General features: G+C 43.9%; 1 protein-coding gene across 1 annotated transcript in view; it reads right to left on the bottom strand.

The window, feature by feature from the left end:
* Positions 1 to 2474: 2474 nt before the first annotated feature.
* Positions 2475 to 22747, bottom strand: part of LOC138972185 (sodium- and chloride-dependent glycine transporter 1-like) — a 48248-nt gene continuing 27975 nt past the window's right edge. The window contains exons 4-14 of the mRNA XM_070344933.1: positions 22034 to 22294; positions 21481 to 21559; positions 20700 to 20967; positions 19974 to 20077; positions 18957 to 19081; positions 17293 to 17405; positions 14326 to 14457; positions 13804 to 13903; positions 11485 to 11585; positions 7943 to 8110; positions 2475 to 7314 (exon numbers count right to left, since the gene is read on the bottom strand). Of these exons, the coding sequence (XP_070201034.1) occupies positions 7186 to 7314; positions 7943 to 8110; positions 11485 to 11585; positions 13804 to 13903; positions 14326 to 14457; positions 17293 to 17405; positions 18957 to 19081; positions 19974 to 20077; positions 20700 to 20967; positions 21481 to 21559; positions 22034 to 22294 (1580 nt within the window). The 3' untranslated portion in view covers positions 2475 to 7185. The remainder of the gene's footprint in view (positions 7315 to 7942; positions 8111 to 11484; positions 11586 to 13803; positions 13904 to 14325; positions 14458 to 17292; positions 17406 to 18956; positions 19082 to 19973; positions 20078 to 20699; positions 20968 to 21480; positions 21560 to 22033; positions 22295 to 22747) is intronic.

Raw genomic sequence — 22747 nt, 5'->3', positions numbered from 1 at the left:
GATTTCCCTCTGTCAGATGACTGAGATTGCCCCCCTTGGATCGTTCCGTATCAAGGCCAGTTACACGGTACTGGCCGTGTGTTCAAGATGCACCATCCTGCAGAAAGACACGCGTCTCTTCTTCCTCCAGTGTGAAACGTGTGGCTCTCGCTGCTCTGTCGCCTCCATCAAAACCGGTTTCCAGGCGGTTACCGGCAAGCGTGCCGCCATTCGCGCTAAAACAGCTTAAACCACCCACCGGCTACACTCACATCGCGGCCTGTTCTGTCCCTCCTGGTTCTGCTTCTGTTGCGTCGTCTTTTTTTGTCTGTCTGTTTTGCTCCAAAAATGGAATAAGTTGTCCTGTTACAGCAGTGAAATACGAGCATTTGTTACATTTTCAGTGTTTTCTTTTGAAAATATACATAAGTGGTTCTGTCATAGCAGTAAAAATTGAAATACAAGTGTTATTTTTAGTGTTATTTTTTGAAATTATACATATTTGGTGAAATAGCAGCTTTGTTTGTGTGACAACGGTTTCATGAAAAGACTTTAATTCATTGTAGTGAGCAGGGAACATTTGAGTATATATGTCCATTTGTTTCTGTATACAGAGGTTACTTTTTCTGACTTTTGTTGAATTTTATTTTTTTGGGTTTTTTTGTTGACTGAAACTAAAGTGAGTCAGGAGGGCCAGGCAAGGTTGGGGCAAGTTTGGCATTAGGTGTCGGCATAGATGTAATCTTGAACGTGGGGTAAATGTGTGCGTGTGGAAGAGTGCTGCTCTGAATGGTTATACAGGCGTGTCTTCCCTAAAGAGGAAAAATGCTGTCGTGTATATTTCTGACCTTATGTGATGTCATTTTTTGGAGTGAGTGATTTTTGCAAGAGAGGTGTATGTGTCTGTTGACAAAGATAGCAGTTCTGGTTATTTTGTTCATGTACTGTTTGATTCTCAAGTTGTTGAGTGGAATAGTTCTTGTCAAAATAGAATACGTAGACTGCACTACCTACAAATATTTAGAGACTTATAGGGTTATGAATGGTTTCTGTGAGGTTTTCATGTGCAGACATTGGCTACGTAGACCATTAAATAGAGTAAAGACATATTTCTCTGCGTACTGAAATCTTGAACACTTGAAGTGTTGGGTTTCTTGTAACACCTGCAAAGTCAGAGCTGCTAGCAAGTGTCCATCAGGTTATTCTGATGCTTTTTCTGAGTTGAGGTTCTGATATCTTTGCTGACGTTCACAAGGCAGTCCTGTTGTGGTAGCACCAAAAAGTATACCTTTATTGTCCGTTTAGGTAATTTTTGTGTGTAGCTGTGACTTTTTTGCTGTTAATTGATTCTGGTTTATAGCTTGTGGATACTTATGTTCTTGTTTAAAATGTAATTAATTATCCACCCCCCGCGGGTTAGGGGGAAGAATTTACCCGATGCTCCCCAGCATGTCGTAAGAGGCGACTAAGGGATTTTGTTTCTCCTTTTACCCTTGTTAAGTGTTTCTTGTATAGAATATAGTCAATTTTTGTAAAGATTTTAGTCAAGCAGTATGTAAGAAATGTTAAGTCCTTTGTACTGGAAACTTGCATTCTCCCAGTAAGGTAATATATTGTACTACGTTGCAAGCCCCTGGAGCAAATTTTTGATTAGTGCTTTAAAAGCCTTTTGTGAACAAGAAACAATTGACAAGTGGCTCTATGCCATCTTCCCCCTTTCCCCATCGCGATATAACCCTTTGTGGTTGAAAACGACGTTAAACACCAAATAAAGAAAGAATTAATTATCCTTTCTCGTTCATGGCACCCAGCAGCTTGGAGTTTTGTTTGTTTTCAGTTCTTCAGTGAAACAAAGTTGTATGCTGAGGTGTTTTTTCCTTTTTGAGAACAAGTTTCCATCCTTCTAGCTTAGCACTTGGCTTCATTTGTACCTGGTTCAGCTGTAAGCCATCAGTTGTTAGCTTGTTGTCCTTGTCGTCCTTGATGTCTGTGTGTGTGTGTGGACTAGGGCTTTGAGAAACATGAGTGTTGGTGTGTATGTGGGTGCAGTCAGTGTGCGTTGTGTGTGTGTGATAGAGGGTTGAACTGCAGTACCTGCTGGGCTCTGTGATGTTCACAGCACAATAAAGTGAATGTGTGGACAGTGATCTTGTCTTATGACTTTTGTTCTGTCCTCTCCTTGGTTTTCCTTGGTATCTGTAAGCATTGATTCTATGATGGTTCAGGTGTGTTAGTGCAGCCTTTCAGCTCTGTTTGGCGTGCAGATCAGTTGCTTCAACTTGCTGTATGAACACACATCAAACACACAACTCTCTCTCTCTCGCATAGACTCTCTCTCTCTCTCTCTCTCTCTCTCTCTCGCATAGACTCTCTCTCTCTCTCCGATAGACAAACACGTTCTATCACATGCACACACACACACACACACTCCCATGATGTTACACAAACATGCACACACTGATAATGAGCTTCAGTATCAAGTTTCAGAAACGGAAAAATGCTAAGTTGAATTTTCTCTATTTTATAAGCATTGGCAGCTTATACACACACAAACATAAACAAAAAGTCAAATAAAAACAATTGCTACGCACATACAAATGCATAAAAGATCACAGATTTTTCATGAAATATCAAAACAGAATATTACAAAACTCTTCACCACTCAAACCATCAACCCTGTGTGAAAAGTTATTTGGAACATGTTCTTCAGCCACTGTGCTGTTCATCTGTATTTATGCAAATGATGTTCAGCTTCATTTATGCAAATGATGTGCAGCTGCATTTATGCAAGCTAACTTTAAGGTAAATTATGTCCAGCTATTCAAACAAGGTATTTTGGAAGGATGGCGAAGATAAATGTGGAATGTATTTCACGATTAACACATACATTTATTCCTGTGTAAACCGGTATGCACACCAACACTGAATAGCCTGGGTAGGTCTACTGCTGTTGATGAGATTGGTGCTCTCTGCTTTTGATACCAGATGCAGGGATGTTTGCAAGCCCGTTTCATTGTGAATTATTTATGGAAGACAATTTCAGCAAGAATCCAGTCAAGATTTTAAACAGAAGCAGTTTTTTTAAACTTCACCCTGAATATGTACACAACTATGGCACTTAGCTGGTGAAACCATAAAGACGTTCGTTCGCATCTTATTTAGCTTTTTTATGATAGTTTTTTTTGTGTTTTTGTTGTTGGTTGGTTGGTTGGCCGCTTTCAAAAAAGATTTTCAGTCAGACAAAATCTTGAGGATGAAAAAAGGGGAAATGACTACAAAACCTCGGCCATTAAACACAAAACTTTACAAACGCCAGGTCCTTTTTATCAACAACAAAAATTCAACTTTCATAACAAGTAAAAAATAAAATTTAAAAAAATAAAAAATATCATGCAACGTTTCTGGAGTTGTGTGCAAAAACATCTTGAGCAATTACATCGTCATCGGATAATAATCCGATATAAACCGAGCAACAAAAGAAACGCGAAAAAATTCTGCAATGTTTAATTAACAAAATCTCGAACAATTATAGAGTTAAAATTATCAAACCACAAAAGTTTGAAGAAGGCATGTTTGACCTAACTGTTGTGTGATTATTTTGATGCTGCGACTGTTTCAACACACGGGACAAGCAGGTTTAACGTTAACGAAGTATTGTAGGTATCGCTCAGTCAGTCTTCATCGCGCTCTCTGGCCACTGATCGGACACTGGTGGCTTCCAATGATGTTCCTGGTAGTGTCAGTGGCTGGATTGAATCGATCTCGAAGACGTTGTGGCAGGAAATTGCGATCTTTTCTTATTGAGGTAATGCGAATAATCCACCGCGTTGCATAACTGCAGTGCTTCTTCTTCTTCTTCTTCTGCGTTCGTGGGCTGAAACTCCCACGTACACTCGTGTTTTTGCACGAGTGGAATTTTACGTGTATGACCGTTTTTTACCCCGCCATTTAGGCAGCCATATGCCGTTTTCGGAGGAAGCATGCTGGGTATTTTCGTGTTTCTATAACCCACCGAACTCGGACATGGATTACAGGATCTTTTTCGTGCGCACTTGGTCTTGTGCTTGCGTGTACACACGGGGGTGTTCGGACACCGAGGAGAGTCTGCACACAAAGTTGACTCTGAGAAATAAATCTCTCGCCGAACGTGGGGACGAACTCACGCTGACAGCGGCCAACTGGATACAAATCCAGCGCGCTACCGACTGAGCTACATCCCCGCCCACTGCAGTGCTTCTAATGTGAACAGAACATTGCTGAAGGTGATAAGCTGTTGACATGTGCACGTTTAAAGCACATGCCAGCGCTTCTGGATCATCCCCTGCTTTAAATCGACCTGGCATTTTCGTGGTGTCAGTCTTGGCATTCTGGCTGTTTCAAAAGTGAGACTGGCACCAAGGGTGCCATGGTCTCTTTTGGTTGCTAATGCATTAGTGAACACATCTCACACATCAGATTTCTCCTGCTCCACTTGCACGTGCTGCGAGCGCGCATTATGTTTTTAACGTTAAACCTGCTTGTCCCGTGTGTTGAAACAGTCGCAGCATCAAAATAATCACACAAAAGCAAGATCAAACATGCCTTCATCACACTTTTGTGGTTTGATAATTCTAACTCTATAATTGTTGGAGATGTTGTTTGGTCATTCTGTGCTTTCAGACGAAGTTGTTTTAAACACCGGGGCCCCACAAGGTTGTGTTCTCTCTCCTGTCCTTTTTTCCATTTACACAAACAACATGCTTTTAAATGATCCAGTTCTAGCCCTCATTAAATATGCAGACGACATGGCCCTCGTTGGGCGTCTGAAGGACGACGAAACTTTGTCAAAGTATTTTACCCAAGTTGATCTTCTGAATGAATGGTTCAAGTCCAGTTTCTTGCAGTTGAATGTAGACAAAACAAAAGAAATGATTTTTGGAGGAAAGAGTGATAATTGTGGTCCCCAAAAAGTGAGAATAAGCGACAAGGAAGTTGAACTTGTGGAAACCTTCAAATATCTTGGGGTTTCAATTGACAATAAGCTGACTTTTAGTGATCATGTTCATGCTGTTTATAAGAAAGCTCAGCAGCGACTTTTTCTTCTCAGGAAGCTTAAATATTTTAATGTCAATCAAAGTGTTATGGAACTTGTGTATCGCAGTTTGATTGAAAGCATACTGACTTTTAACATTGTGACATGGTATGGTACCACAAATGTTAAAAACAAAGCTAAACTCCACCGCATTGTTGCGACGGCTAGCAAGCTTGTTGGGCAACCCCAACGACAGCTGACCAGTCTCTACGAAGCTGCCATTAAGCGGAAAGCTCTCAAAATTGTCCGTGATCCGATCCATCCTCTCAACCCCTGTTTCGAAATTCTCCCTTCATGTAAACGTTATAAGGTCCCTTTGGCACGCAAAAACCAGTTTAAAAAGTCATTCCTGCCTTCTGCAGTCACCATTTTAAATTCTTCTCGCATCACGTAGAGGCTGGTCGGCTGGGAAAAAAACAAACAATGTGTACATGTGAAGGTGTGTGGGAAATATTTGTAATGTGATTACTCGGCTGTGAAACCCAACTCCTGTGATATGAGAGGGTAAATTTACATAGTGCAAAATCATATTTGATTGTATCCCTTTTATGTTTTATGTTTTATGTGTGTCGTCCTATACAATTGTTGATATCATCGTTTACAGGCAGACAGGGTGTGCCGAAGAAAAATTTCCATTTTTATGTAATATTTTAATGGACAATAAAATGCTGTTATTGTTATTATTGTCAGAAGGTACGGCATTCACGCAGTGGCCTCTGGTTCAGCTCTACAATCTATTCACTTCTATACACGATTAAACTTCTCTACGCGATACCTAATGTCCTCCAATATAGGTGTACATATCAAACTGAAGAGCATTGATGGTAACTTTCTCCTTTTACAGCTATGCTGAAACTTCAAGTTGAAGTTGCTCTGTGCTGAGTAAAATGTTGTCCTGATGAAACATTGTACTGTGAACTTTCAGCTTCACTAGATTAAAAATGGTAACTCGGTGCCACTACATTATGGACAGCCTGCATTTGTCAACAAAGCTTGCTCACGTGTTGTTGATGTAGTCAGAGATTGTATCTATGGAACGCCAAAACTGACTTTTAACCCGGTGTCACGAACTGAAACCTCTGCTGAACAATCCTTCTCATTGCGGTCAATGCGCATGCACCAATCTTGGACTTAAAAAATGCGACCCTTTGACCGAACGAACCATGGGTTAGGGTTAGGATTAGGGTTAGGTTGTTCACGACCTGATTAATCTCCCCATGTTAGCGCATGCGCATTGACCGCAATGAGGATTGTTCAGGCAGAGTTTTCAGTTCGTGACACCGGTAAAATCGTCTCTGCATCGGATTGGCTCTCGTAAAAATACCGGTAGTATTTGGGCCAATGAGTGCTTGAGATACTCGGTAGATTTTTACCAAGCAGAAAGCGCCGTCATTAGCTAATCAAACTACCGTGTAAAAAATGCCCCCATGTGCGCCGAAACTGACTTTTTACTTGGTATTTCTGCATTTGATTGGCTCAATCATTTTACCGGATAAAAATTCAGTTTTGGCGTTCCATACGTATCAGTGACTATAGTGGTGAGGTAAGCTTGTCAGTCACAAACGCCGAGTCCTCCACCAAACAAAAGCGAAAGTGGCAAAATGTAAACCGCGACTGACAGGACATCTTGTACAGATTCCCTGCGTTAATTAATCCCACAGCAAGACTTGCCGCCTTCAAGTTCTCTTGTTTTTGTGATAGTAAGGCACATTTGCATAATATCTAATAATAAGCATAGATAAATTCTGAAATTGTTTGCGAATGAACAGAAATGCCTGCGGTAACTTCAATATCAACCGCAATAACACAAAATCTTGGACTTGTAACCGTCAACCAAACTTCTTACTGCCCTTTTTTATTCAAATACAGACAGCAACAAGTGACGTGATCGACCCACAGCAAAATACTTGTTCAGATCAAACAGCAGTGTCATTGCGGGAGATGTGACTTTTGTCACATACCTTTCTTTCTCATGGAAAAGCAAGTACATGATTACCCATGCCGTCACATGACGCGATTAAACCATCCTCCAAAGGAAGAAGCAGAAGAAAGAGAAAAGAGTATTTCACAGTTGAATGCATGGCTTCACTGTGACATCGGTCTCTACGTCACCGATGGTTGTGCACCTGACGTCATCAACGACGAATGATGTCAGTCCAGTGCTGACGCGGAGGTCTCTGAGCGGTCTCTTTGCGGTACAAGATCCGTTCCTTCCGTCCTGGCGGCCCCCAGTTCTTGTCTGGCTGTGTCGTCTTCCTCAGTCTCTGCCAGCCAGAATACAAGGGCAAAAGGTCACAACGGGCATGGGAACTCTCAGGTAATACTGATTTTCATACGGTGTAAACTCTTGTTTCAGAAGATCAACTATATTTTTAGAGGAATAGGACATTCTAACCGGACATATTCCCATTGTAACTCTTGTACTCTTTGCCCATATCCTGGGTTCAACCACACAGACCTAACTAAAGTAGGGGGAGGGAGATGGACACAGATTACACAGGTAAACATCATACAAACCTGTAGCAGAGGCCTGGCTGTGTACAGCTGGTGCATGGCCACGAGGGAGATGAACACAGGTTACACAGATAAACACCAAACATACCAGTAGCAGCGAGCCCTTGGCTGTGTACAGCTGGTGCATGGTCACGGGGGAGATGAACACAGGTAACACAGGTAAACACCATACACACCTGTAGCAGCGAACCCTTAGCTGTGTAGAGCTGGTGCATGGCCACGAGGGAGATGAACACAGGTTGCAGGTTACACAGGTAAACACCAAACATACCTGTAGCAGCGAGCTCTTGGCTGTGTACAGCTAATGTATGGCCACTAGGGGGATGGACACAGGTAACTCAGGTAATACAGGTAATCACAGGTAAACACCATTCACACCTGCAGCAGAGAGCCCTTGGCTTTGTACAGCTGGTGCATGGCCACGAGGGGGATGGGGATGAAGGAGACGAGGGCGACTGTCCAGCCAAACACGTTGCCCCACACGTCATAGTGGTAGTCGCCGTAGGTGGGAGGCCGGTACTCCATCGGCGTCACCACCAGCAACACCTGCACTCACGTCATGGAGAACAACGTCAGAGCTGGATCGGGGGGAAGGGGGGGGGGGGGGTCAGGGCCGAGGGGCACGAGAAAGTTACCAACCGGTTGGGGGCCAGCCGCGGTGTTCGATTGGTTGAAATTGAGATTTGTTGTGATTTCAGCGAATCAGACCCTGCGGTTTGTTCTCTCCCGTTTGGGTGGCACCCACTTTTGGTTCGTGCACCTCGGCCCTGGGTTCAGGAAGCGCAGCCCTCTTTAATAGGCAAATGCACCTATTTCTCAAGGAGAAACCCCAAAATACCCTTTTCAAATGCTTATTTAACCTCATTGTGGACGCCCCTTCCTCTCAAACACTAGGTCCAGACCTGAAGGTTACCCCAGAAGGGGGAGGGGATGGGGGTTGGTGGGCAGGGTGTGTTAGAAAGGGATAACAAGGTTACACCACAAGGGGGAGTTAGTGGGCAGGGTGTGTTAGAAAGGGATAACAAGGTTACACCACAAGGGGGAGTTAGTGGGCAGGGTGTGTTAGAAAGGGATAACAAGGTTACACAACAAGGGGGAGTTAGTGGGCAGGGTGTGTTAGAAAGGGATAACAAGGTTACACCACAAGGGGGAGTTAGTGGGCAGGGTGTGTTAGAAAGGGATAACAAGGTTACACAACAAGGGGGGGTTAGTGGGCAGGGTGTGTTAGAAAGGGATAACAAGGTTACACAACAAGGGGGGGTTAGTGGGCAGGGTGTGTTAGAAAGGGAAGGGATAACAAGGTTACACCACAACGGGGGGTTAGTGGGCAGGGTGTGTTAGAAAGGGAAGGGATAACAAGGTTACACAACAAGGGGGGGTTAGTGGGCAGGGTGTGTTAGAAAGGGAAGGGATAACAAGGTTACACCACAAGGGGGAGTTAGTGGGCAGGGTGTGTTAGAAAGGGAAGGGATAACAAGGTTACACCACAAGGGGGAGTTAGTGGGCAGGGTGTGTTAGAAAGGGAAAGGATAACAAGGTTACACCACAAGGGGGAGTTAGTGGGTAGGGTGTGTTAGAAAGGAAAGGGATAACAAGGTTACACCACAAGGGGGGGTTAGTGGGCAGGGTGTGTTAGAAAGGAAAGGGATAACAAGGTTACACCACAAGGGGGAGTTAGTGGGTAGGGTGTGTTAGAAAGGTAAAGGATAACAAGGTTACACCACAAGGGGGAGTTAGTGGGCAGGGTGTGTTAGAAAGGAAAGGGATAAGAAGGTTACACCACAAGGGGGAGTTAGTGGGCAGGGTGTGTTAGAAAGGGATAACAAGGTTACACCACAAGGGGGAGTTAGCGGGCAGGGTGTGTTAGAAAGGGATAACAAGGTTATTATTTTATTATTTGTATTATTCTCTTTATTTATATAGCGCCTTATCCGAAGTTCAAAGCGCTTTATACACCATAAGGGGGAGTTAGTGGGCAGGGTGTGTTAGAAAGGAAAGGGATAACAAGGTTACACCACAAGGGGGGGTTAGCGGGCAGGGTGTGTTAGAAAGGGATAACAAGGTTACACCACAAGGGGGAGGGGATGGGGGTTGGTGGGCAGGGTGTGTTGGAAAGGGATAACAAGGTTACACAACAAGGGGGAGTTAGTGGGCAGGGTGTGTTAGAAAGGAAAGGGATAACAAGGTTACACCACAAGGGGGAGTTAGTGGGCAGGGTGTGTTAGAAAGGAAAGGGATAACAAGGTTACATCACAAGGGGAGTTAGTGGGCAGGGTGTGTTAGAAAGGGAAGGGATAACAAGGTTACACAACAAGGGGGGGTTAGTGGGCAGGGTGTGTTAGAAAGGAAAGGGATAACAAGGTTACACCACAAGGGGGAGTTAGTGGGAAGGGTGTGTTAGAAAGGGAAAAGATAACAAGGTTACACCACAAGGGGGAGTTAGTGGGCAGGGTGTGTTAGAAAGGAAAGGGATAACAAGGTTACACCACAAGGGGGAGTTAGTGGGCAGGGTGTGTTAGAAAGGGAAGGGATAACAAGGTTACACCACACGGGGGAGTTAGTGGGCAAGGTCTGTTGGAAAGGGATAACAAGGTTACACCACAAGGGGGAGTTAGTTGGCAGGGTGTGTTAGAAAGGGATAACAAGGTTACACAACAAGGGGGAGTTAGTGGGCAGGGTGTGTTAGAAAGGGATAACAAGGTTACACCACAAGGGGGAGTTAGTGGGCAGGGTGTGTTAGAAAGGGATAACAAGGTTATTATTTTATTATTTTTATTATTCTCTTTATTTATATAGCGCCTTATCCGAAGTTCAAAGCGCTTTATACACCATAAGGGGGAGTTAGTGGGCAGGGTGTGTTAGAAAGGGATAACAAGGTTACACCACAAGGGGGAGTTAGCGGGCAGGGTGTGTTAGAAAGGGATAACAAGGTTACACCACAAGGGGGAGTTAGTGGGCAGGGTGTGTTAGAAAGGGATAACAAGGTTACACCACAAGGGGGAGTTAGTGGGCAGGGTGTGTTAGAAAGGGATAACAAGGTTACACCACAAGGGGGAGTTAGTGGGCAGGGTGTGTTAGAAAGGGATAACAAGGTTATTATTTTATTATTTTTATTATTCTCTTTATTTATATAGCGCCTTATCCGAAGTTCAAAGCGCTTTATACACCATAAGGGGGAGTTAGTGGGCAGGGTGTGTTAGAAAGGGATAACAAGGTTACACCACAAGGGGGAGTTAGTGGGCAGGGTGTGTTAGAAAGGGAGAACAAGGTTACACCACAATGGGGAGGGGATGGGGGTTGGTGGGCAGGGTGTGTTGGAAAGGGATAACAAGGTTACACCACAAGGGGGAGTTAGTGGGTAGGGTGAGTTTAAAAAAAGAAGGGACAAAGGAGCAATTTTCTTTTTTATACCCCTCTCTCTTTGTCTGTCTGTCTTTCTCTTTCTCGCTCTCTCTTTCTGTCTGTCTGTCTCTCTGTCCCTCTTTCTCACCCCCTCCCTCTCTCACTCTCTCTGTTGTCTGTCTGTCTGTCTCCCCCCCCCCCTCTCTCTCTCTCTTTCTGTCTGCCTCTGTCTCCGTGTCTCTTTCTCTCTTTGATTCTGTCTTTCTCTGTCTTTCCCTCTGTCTTCCTACCCCCCCCCCCCCCCCCCCCCTCCTCTCTCTCTCTCCCTACCTCTCTATCACCCTCTCCCTTTCTCCCTCTCTCTCCCTCTCTCTCCCCCTTCTCCCCCTCTCTCTCCCTCTCTCTCTCTTTCCTCTCTCCCCCTCTCTCCCCCTCTCTCTTTCTCTCCCCCCTCTCTCTCTCTTTCCTCTCTCCCCCCGTCTCTCCCCCTCTCTCTCTCTCCCCCCTCTCTGTCTCTGTCTCTGTCTCTCTCTTTCTCCCCCTCTCTCCCCCCTCTCTCTGTATGGCTGGGCACTGACCAGAAGGACAAGCGGAGTGACGAAGCACCAGAGAATCTTCATGTACATGGGTGGTCTTCTCCCGAGCATCATTTCGATGTCTGCTCCGAATCGGTCTGCACCTGAACACCAGTCACATTTATACGTACATATATACGTCAGAGGAGGGAGTATGGTAGTGGTGAACACACAGCATTACCGTTACAAGCACGAACGACATTTAAGGAAACCAAAACAAGTCGCGTAAGGCGAAAATACAACATTTAGTCAAGTAGCTGTCGAACTCACAGAATGAAACTGAACGCAATGCAACGCAGCAAGACCGTATACTCGTAGCATCGTCAGTCCACCGCTCACGGCATAGGCAGTGAAATTGACAAGAAGAGCGGGGTAGTAGTTGCGCTGGGAAGGATAGCACGCTTTTCTGTACCTCTCTTCGTTTTAACTTTCTGAGCGTGTTTTAATCCAAACATATCATATCTATATGTTTTTGGAATCAGGAACCGACAAGGAATAAGATGGAAGTGTTTTTAAATTGATTTGAAAAATTTAATTTTGATAATAATTTTTATATATTTAATTTTCAGAGCTTGTTGTTAATCCAAATATAACATATTTATATGTTATTGGAATCAGCAAATGATGGAAAATAAGATGAACGTAAATTTGGATCGTTTTATAAAAAAAAAATTTTTTTTTTACAATTTTTAGATTTTTAATGACCAAAGTCATTAATTAATTTTTAAGCCACCACGCTGAAATGCAATACCGAAGTCCGGGCTTCGTCGAACATTACTTGACCAAAATTTGAACCAATTTGGTTGAAAAATGAGGGCGTGACAGTGCCGCCTCAACTTTCACGAAAAGCCGGATATGACGTCATCAAAGACATTTATCAAAAAAATGAAAAAACGTCTGAGGCTATCATACCCAGGAACTCTCATGTCAAATTTCATAAAGATCGGTCCAGTAGTTTGGTCTGAATCGCTCTACACGCACGCACACACACACACACACACATACACCACGACCCTCGTCTCGATTCCCCCCTCGATGTTAAAACATTTAGTCATAACTTGACTAAATGTAAAAAAACGCAGTATGTGAGTACTCTGTCTGTCTGTCTTTTTATATTTAGTCAAGTTTTGACTAAATATTTTTTTTATATTTAGTCAAGTTTTGACTAAATATTTTAACATCGAGGGGGAATCGAAACGAGGGTCGTGGTGTATGTGCGTGTGTGTGTGCGTGTGTGTGTGTGTCTGTGTGTGTGTGTAGAGCGATTCAGACTAAACTACTGGACCGATCTTTATGAAATTTGACATGAGAGTTCCTGGGTATGAAATCCCCGAACGTTTTTTTCATTTTTTTGATAAATGTCTTTGATGACGTCATATCCGGCTTTTCATGAAAGTTGAGGCGGCACTGTCACGCCCTCATTTTTCAACCAAATTGGTTGAAATTTTGGTCAAGTAATCTTCGACGAAGCCCGGACTTCGGTATTGCATTTCAGCTTGGTGGCTTAAAAATTAATTAATGACTTTGGTCATTAAAAATCTGAAAATTGTAAAAAAAAAATAAAAATTTATAAAACGATCCAAATTTACGTTTATCTTATTCTCCATCATTTGCTGATTCTAAAAACATATAAATATGTTATATTCGGATTAAAAACAAGCTCTGAAAATTAAATATATAAAAATTATTATCAAAATTAAATTGTCGAAATCAATTTAAAAACACTTTCATCTTATTCCTTGTCGGTTCCTGATTCCAAAAACATATAGATATGATATGTTTGGATTAAAAACACGCTCACAAAGTTAAAACAAAGAGAGGTACAGAAAAGCGTGCTATCCTTCTTAGCGCAACTACTACCCTGCTCTTCTTGTCAATTTCACTGCCTTTGCCATGAGCGGTGGACTGACGATGCTACGAGTATACGGTTTTGCTGAAAAATGGCATTGCGTTCAGTTTCATTCTGTGAGTTCGACAGTTACCTGACTAAATATTGTATTTTCGCCTTACGCGACTTGTTTGTTTGTCTGTCTGTCTGTATGTCTACTTCTGTGTAACATAAGTGGTGAAACGGTTAATTTTGAAATGTTCCATTACCTCTTTGTTCCTTCGGTAAGTGAGAGAATCGAGCACACTCGCTTGAAAGATGCGATTGAGAAGTCATTATGATGATGAGTGACGTCATCCGTACCAAAGACCCAGGTTATGACGACACACTCGATGCTGCTGATGCTGAGTGACGTCATACGTAACATAGACCCAGGCCAATACGACACACTTGATGATCCAGATGCAAATGATGATGAGTGACGTCATACGTACCATAGACCCAGGCGATGACGATACACTGGAGGAGGCTGATGAGCAGGACACTGAGGGTGGCGATGAACCAGTCCACCAGTTGAAAAATGTAAATCCCTCCCTGCGTCACAGTCAACACAAGACGTTAACAAAATATTGAACAACAAACAAACAAATAAACACTAATTATAAGAAAGGAGAACTTGTTCAACTAGCGAAACTCTAAACCGCATACTAGCATTTTACAAGTATTGCCAGAAAACACTCATCACGTTTACACATAGTAACCATAGAAACAAAATAAAATCATAGCAGCAGCTCCAATTAACCTAACTTTTGAGTGGTTATTGAACAGAAAACTTCGATGTTTGTAATACATAATGAGCGAGTAGTTTAACATAAATACTTAAGCAGACTAACATTTCAATTCTTAACATGCAAATATAATCCATCCAATCGAAATCCGTGTGGAATTTTTATTTACACGATCTTCACTAAGGTTTAGAAATGTGTGCTAATGACGCAATGAATGACGTCAGCAACCTGAGTGACGAAGGGCAGGCCAAAGAGGAAGCAGACGACACAGAAAATGGCGCTGACCAACATTCGGCGACGAGTAAGAGTTCTGGGATAGCGGTCAATCAGAACTGTGAGCACACACTCTCCAGTAGCAAGCTGAAACATCACACAAACACAGGTGAAACATCACACAAACACAGGTGAAACATCACACAAACACAGGTGAAACAACCACACAACACAGTGACCATTCTGACAAGCATCGCTCCACGGCTATTGCCAGTTGCCTCTCTGACCGGACGCAACAGTCCTACACGAATCTATCAAAATAAGAATACAGAGTTATCTCCCATATGTTTTTCGCGAGCACTGATCTAAATTTGAGATCAGTGTTCGCGAGACGAAATTGATTGCAGATTGGCCGACTTCGACAGTGATCTCCGGTTCTGTTCTTCACAGTTATGATAAAGACATCATTCTAAGGTCAAAACAAGTCGAAATTTTGGGACTGCTGCCGGAAGGAGACCGTAATATATGGTTTCATCACTGTCAACTGGTTACAGAAAAAATCGTCTGCTCCAGTGAGCGCCGAAACCAAACGGTTGATTATCACGTGACACTTTTGCCATATTTAGAGTTGTTTACACAGTAAATACAGCCGCGAAAAATAGCTCGCTTGAAACTGTCTTACATTATCAATTCCTTTGTAATTTAAAAATTACAAAACACCATGAAAAATCATTATCAACGATCGCGAATCTGCTTATATCAATAATACATTACAAAAAGCTCTAAATATGTTTTTAAAAAAAATCGGTTTCCTTGCCAGACAAGGAAACTCAAGGCATCCTGTCAGGGAGAGAATGAGCCGAACTCATTTTGACCTGAGTTCAGGATGAGCTGAAACATCACACAAACACAGGTGAAACATCACACAAACACAGGTGAAACATCACACAAACACAGGTGAAACATCACACAGTACAAACACAGCTGAAACATCCACACAAGCACAGGTGAAACATCCACACAAACACAGGTGAAATATCCACACAAACACAGGTGAAACATCCACACAAACACAGGTGAAACATCACACAAACACAGCTGAAACATCACACAAACACAGCTGAAACATCACACAAACACAGCTAAAACATTACACAAACACAGGTGAAACATCCACACAAACACAGGTGAAACATCCACACAAACACAGGTGAAACATCCACACAAACACAGGTGAAACATCCACTCAAACACAGGTGAAACATCCACACAAACACAGGTGAAACATCCACACAACCGTCAGCTGAAACATCACACAAACACAGGTGAAACATCCACTCAAACACAGGTGAAACATCACACAAACACAGGTGAAACATCCACACAACCGTCAGCTGAAACATCACACAATAGTAAACTCAAATGTCACACAACAGCCAGCTGATGATATCACACAACAGTAAGCTGAAACATAACACAACAGTCTTGGAGAAATGTATGCAATCATTGTAAAAATCTGTGGTAATAATGTCTTGAAAAAAATGTAGTCACACGAAGGTATGTAAAAACAATGTCTTGGAAAAATGTACGTAATAATGATGGACTGCCTTAGCCAGCAGGAGGTTTGTGAAGCGAGCAGTAGTAGGCACTGCTGATAGTTAGCATGATTGTACAAAACCTCACTCGAAGGAGAAAAGCAGTGACACAAAGAAATAACAGAACGATGGTTCCATTTCTCGACAGGTGCATCACAAAGCTTACAGCCACAGATCTACAGCTTCAACCAAAGAAACCCGTAGCAAGGTTGCATATTTTTGACGACAAACTCAGCATTGACTTAAAATGTACAGAAGCAAAGGAAAAAGCTTCATTATCTCTTCCTTAGTGTGATAAAAGCAGGAATACCTGGCCATCACAAATCCATAACTACAGCCAAACAAAGCTGAGCCAAAGTCACACAATATTTTTATTAACGACAAAAACCTGTAATTACTATACAAAAAAAATTTAAAACACACAACCCACACCACAATAAACAACAACAAAACAAAAACAAGTCGCGTAAGGCGAAAATACAACATTTAGTCAAGTAGCTGTCGAACTCACAGAATGAAACTGAACGCAATGCAACGCAGCAAGACCGTATACTCGTAGCATCGTCAGTCCACCGCTCACGGCATAGGCAGTGAAATTGACAAGAAGAGCGGGGTAGTAGTTGCGCTGGGAAGGATAGCACGCTTTTCTGTACCTCTCTTCGTTTTAACTTTCTGAGCGTGTTTTTAATCCAAACATATCATATCTATATGTTTTTGGAATCAGGAACCGACAAGAAATAAGATGAAAGTGTTTTTAAATAGATTTCGAAAATTTAATTTTGATAATAATTTTTATATATTTAATTTTCAGAGCTTGTTTTTAATCCAAATATATCATATTTATATGTTTTTGGAATCAGCAAATGATGGAGAATAAGATAAACGTAAATTTGGATCGTTTTGTAAAAAACATATTTTTTTTACAATTTTCAGATTTTTAATGACCAAAGTCATTAATTAATTTTTAAGCCACCAAGCTGAAATGCAATACCGAAGTCCGGGCTTCGTCGAACATAACTTGACCAAAATTTCAACCAATTTGGTTGAAAAATGAGGGCGTGACAGTGCCGCCTCAACTTTCACGAAAAGCCGGATATGACGTCATCAAAGACATTTATCAAAAAAATGAAAAAGACGTATGGGGATATCATACCCAGGAACTCTCACGTCAAATTTCATAAAGATCGGTCCAGTACTTTGGTCTGAATCGCACTACACGCACGCACGCACGCACACACACACATACACCACGACCCTCGTCTCGATTCCCCCCTCTATGTTAAAACATTTAGTCATAACTTGACTAAATGTAACAACCCCCCGGAAACGGGTGGATTCTCTTTGCCTCAGTGCGATGAGAGCCATTGAACAGACTGCACGTGCTAACCTGGCTGTCACAGCAGAGTGTGAACATCATGATGAAGAAGAGGACGGCCCAAAGCTGGGGAATGGGCAGGCGGGAGATGGCCTCTGGGTACACGATGAATGCCAGGCCCGGACCTGTTTACACACACACACATGCACTCTACAAAAAAAGTTAAGGATCACTATTTTGCAAGCACGCCACACAAAACAGACAAGACCGAATTCTTTCATTTAATTGTTTTTTTTATATAATTGAACAACCAATGAGCAATGACAAACAAAGCAAAGATCGAACGAGGCAGCGACCATTTAGCTAGAGTGTGTCAAACGTGACAACCCTCGAAAATGGAATTCACAACAATGTGAATCAGTGTCAATAACGCGTGTGCCAGGCATTCAACACATCGTTGGCGCATGTAGTGGATCAGGTTGTGTAAGCGGTTTCGAATCGTCTGACCACTAACAACAGTGTTGGTGGTACCTTATAGGCGTTGCCTAATGTTGTTTGCCGAAGCCATTCTTTGTTGCATGGCCTGCCTCTGAATGAAGCGATCCTCTCTTTGTGTGGTGACTCTGGGCCGACCAGAACGTTGTCGCTCCTGCACTCTTCCAGTTGCTTGGAATCTCTGTTTTAGTCTGATGATGACAGAGGGAGCCACTGCAAGCCTCTGGGCCATTTGCCTGGCAGCAACACCGTCTTGTAGCCATCCTATTGCCCTTCCTCTATCCAAATCGCTCAGTTTTCTTCGTGGGGGCATGTTGCTACTGTGCATAATTGTGTCAGCGTGTCAACCTTTAAACACAAGCTGGTGAGCGATGTTCATAGCCAGGACCCTGTTGTAGCACGTGCATCACAAACTTTTGCCCTGGCATGCGTTCCGCAAATTTCATGGGGCTATAAAAAAACACCCTTTTTCTTCCAAAATGCAGAAGCTTTTGAGAAGTCCCACAAAGGGAAATAACTCTGCCTGCCAAACAAAATTCTAGGTCAAGTCTCATTGTTCATTTGTTAATTCAAACACATTAATCTTTTAATTATTATGTCGATGTTTAATTTGTTGGCAATTTTTTTATAATTAGATCCGTTTTTTCAACCGATCCTTAACTTTTTTTGAAGAGTGTACATTTTATCATCACACAAATACGTAACTTGTCTCTCGCCTGTGACAGTACACAGCAACACAACGTACGATTTAAAGTCTTCCCTGAAACCATCCTATGACTTGTGAACTGAATGCATTGACTGTACACACATTCGGTCACTTTTATTTTCTAATCCGAACACACACACACACACACACACACACGCACACACATACACACACACACACACAGATGACACACACACACACTCACACACTCACACACACACACACACACACACACAGGTGACACACACACACTCACACACGCACGAATGCACGCACGCATGCACGCACGCACGCCCACGCACGCACTGACGCACGTGCACGCACACACACACACACACACACACACACACACACACACACATACTTACTGCCCGTTATGCTGGTTAGCATGTAGGGCAGCAACAAATGACTTCCACTCCTGTCTGTTCCGGGCGAGTACACACGCACACACAGTATACACACACAAACAAACAAACAAACACACACACACACACACACGCACACGCGCACACACACACACACACGGCTCACACACCTGAAGACACGACCTTGTCTATGGCCAGCCCTGTCTCACGTGCCATGTAGCCCAGCACAGCGAAGATGGCGAAGCCGCCAAAGATGCTGGTTCCCTCGCACACAAAGGTCAGGATGATCGAGTCCCTGCACACGGGAGACAACTCCGTTATTGCAGAGCAGCTGCCGCGAAAGGGGAACTACTGTGTCACCCTGTCACACACACACACACACACACACACACACACACACACACACCACTTGAATGAGCACCACTTGAATGAGTCATTCGCTAGTTCAACACTTCGCTGGATTGACCACGGCAGTGGCAACCGCATTGACAACGACCAATCAGAGACCAGAAAATTGACACTTCATGTCTCTGATTGGTCGGTTTGTCGCTACCATTGACACTGCGGCCGTGTCAATTGTGCAGTTTCAACCTCAGTGGCTGGCTTGCTATACACGCAACATTCAGCCCGCACTGGTACGACTGGACAGCAGGGTGAACAGGTTGACTTCAATGCTGTCTGCGTTCTTACAGCAATGTCATCAGGATGAATCAAAACGTAAGTTGTCAGCAAAACAAGCACACAGCCAACACTTTTTTTTTATCCACTGAAGTTTTCAAAACAACTCATGCCAAACCTGTCAGATCTTTCTGCCAAACATCGTTCGTCCAACCACCGTCGACCCCGGTTGTCAGGACAACCCAGCTGTCTCTACGTGGTTAGGAAATAACTCTGTCAGGATTGTAGGCTATTGGTTGTGAAATATTGAATACTCTTGCTTTTAGTGAGTCAAACTTTCCCATGTTACATCAGTAATAGGCCGGTCACTAGCGATGGGTGTCATAGTGAAACACGTGGACAAGGACAACGTGTAGAAAGCTGACCTCACTGAAAGCAAGAGAAGTCACCCTTTTACAACGTATACCATCCCAACAGAGTTATTTCCAAAATTCGTTAACTCTGTCACAGCGAGTCCATTAGCAGCACTGTTTCATCACCCGTGCCTAGCAGGGGGAAGCAGAACGAACCTAAGGCAGTTGTTGTTGAACTTGTTGTAGGAGGACATAGTGGGGACCCCGCCCCATGCCGGCCCCAGGGAATAAAACACCTGTAGCACCGCCTCCACCCACACCTGCAACAGCCCCACATGTGGGGGACAAATCAAGAGGGCAGGTTAGACTGGCAGCCACACAACACCGACACCCACACCTGGGCCGAGTTGCACGAGAAAGTTACCAACCGGGTGTGAACCAGCTACGTTGGTTTTCAGAATTGTTGTGGTTTCTACGAATCAGACTCCGCGGTTTGTACTCACCCGGTTAGGTGGCACCCACTTTTGCTTGGTGCAACTCAGCCCAAGCCATAAAGAAGCGGTACCCATAGTGCCAGAATGTAGGTCACTGGGGGATACAGTGGAACCCCCTCAGTTTTAAGACCCCCCCCCATTTGACATCCTCCCTTTTAAGACCTTACTTTTCCAAACATTCTGTTCATTATTTTTCTTCCTCTGCGTTCGATATTCATGTCCGCAGGTCGGTGGCTGCCACATGAAGTCAGCAGTCTTCTGCAGTTCGGCAGCGGTTCCCCAGAGATTCTGTTCTTAGCATCTGCTCATTTATCTCCGTTTTAAGACTCCCTCCCGTTTAAGTAAGACCTGATTTTCTCAGATTTTGTTGGAGGTCTTAAGAAGGGGGTTCCACTGTGCATATCTCAGGGGCGTTGGCGCGCGCAGGTTGGACTGAGGAGACACCCACCTGCGGGTCCAGCAGACGAGAGAAGTCCGGCGTGAGGTAGAAGAGGATGCCGTCCACCGCCCCGGGCAGCGTGGCGCCCCTGACCAGCAGAATGGTCAGCACCACGTAAGGGGCGATGGCCGTCACGTACACAACCTTGCCGCTGCTCTTCACGCCCTTGACCAGCGCCAGGAAGAGGAAGAGGGTGGCCGCGCCCAGCGCCACCACCAGGTACCACACCAATTCGCCGGGCTCGTGCAATCCGCCTGACACCCGCAGCACGTTGTGTCTGTGGGCACAGGTAGCATTATGATGTAAAAAAAAAAAAATCAAAATCAAAATCACATGACAGCAAATACACGACAGGAACAACATGAGAGGAAGCACGCGACAGGAACAACGTGAAAGAAAACACATGACAAGAAAAACATGACAGAATACACATGCCAGGAAAAGACATGACCGGAAACACGTGACAGGAACAGCATAACCGGAAAAACATGACAGGAACAACATGACATGAACCACTTGACAGGATACACATGCCAGGAAACACATGACCGGAAAACATGACAGGAATTACATGACAGGAACAACATAACAGGAAAAACATGGCCGTGCTTTAACCACTGACTGCGAGGGACAGAAAAAACATAGCCGTCAATCGATCACTGGCTTCAAGAGCTGTGTGGTTCTCAAGCACATTATCTCGCATGTTCAGTTCTTAACAAGATAATTAATAAAATCGTGCACACACACGTTAAAAGCCAAAGAAAACAAGTAAAGAAAGAAAAAAACTCACTGCCAGAACTCTTCTGCTGACGACACTTGCTTCACCTCCGTCATGTTGGTCGGCGCTGACGTCATATTCAACATGACCGCTGTACCAGAATGACAAAAGTGACACAGTTAGGCGTCCTTTCTACCCCCGTCACTTCCTTTATCACCGGTCCTCAGTTACCATTTCTGTGTAGGAGTGTGTGTGTGTGTGTGTGTGTGTGTGTGTGTGTGTGTGTGTGTGTGTGTGTGTGTGTGTGTGTGTGTGTGTGTGTATGTAAGTGTTTGTGTGTGTGTGTAAGTGTGTGTATGTGTGTGTGTGGGGGGGATGGGGTGGGGGTACAAGCGTGCGTGTTTGCGTGAGTGCGCGCGCGCGTGTGTGTGTGTGTGTGTGTGTGTGTGTGTGTGTGTGTGTGTGTGTGTGTGCGCGTGTGCGTGTGTCTATGTCTGTGTCAGTGTGTCAGTGTGTCTGTGTGCCAGAGAGATATGAATTATGCGCACGTAGTATAATGTCAAGGAAGAGAGACGCCTATCATATTTCACTTCAAACAACTACATCGTACTTCCAAACAAGTTACCTCCAGCGATGACGTTGGTGGCATTGTACCAATCAGAAGAAGCGTTAGTAGCAAGGACGGAGGTGTTGTCATGGTTACCGTGACCAGATTTGAAGGCGGTGGAGAAGTCTGTACAGCTGGGGGTGTTCCACCACTGACCACACAGTGACCAAGGCAATGTGGTCTGACAGGACATGACCAGGTAGTACAGAGCCCACCCCTGTATTGTGTTGTAGTACCAGAATACCACCAGGGACAACACGGCCATCGCGTAGCCCACACCTGTCGGGGTGATATACACCAATATAATTATTACACCGCATAGCTCGTCTTGTAGCCCACACCTGTCAGGGTGATATAAACCCTTATTACACCGCATAGATCGTGTTGTAGTACATGTACCAGAATGCAATCAGGGACAACACGGCCATCGCGTAGCCCACACTTGTCGGGGTGACATACCTATATATTACACTGCATAGATGGTTATGTAGTACCAAAATGCCATTGAGACAACACATTACACCGCTTAGATCGTGTTATATCCCACACCTGTCAGGGTTATATACACCTCTATATTACACGGCATAGATCGTCTTATAGCCCACACCGGCCAGGGTAATATTCACCTATATATTACACCGCATAGATCGTGTTGTAATACCAGAATAGCATTGAGACAACACAGCCATCGCGAAGCCTACACCTGTCAGGATGATATATACATCGTCATAT

This window comes from Littorina saxatilis, linkage group LG1, assembly GCF_037325665.1.
Source record: "Littorina saxatilis isolate snail1 linkage group LG1, US_GU_Lsax_2.0, whole genome shotgun sequence".
Taxonomy (NCBI): domain Eukaryota; kingdom Metazoa; phylum Mollusca; class Gastropoda; order Littorinimorpha; family Littorinidae; genus Littorina; species Littorina saxatilis.
Note: the sequence above shows the minus strand (reverse complement) of the source record. Positions and strands in the feature narration are given on the sequence as shown.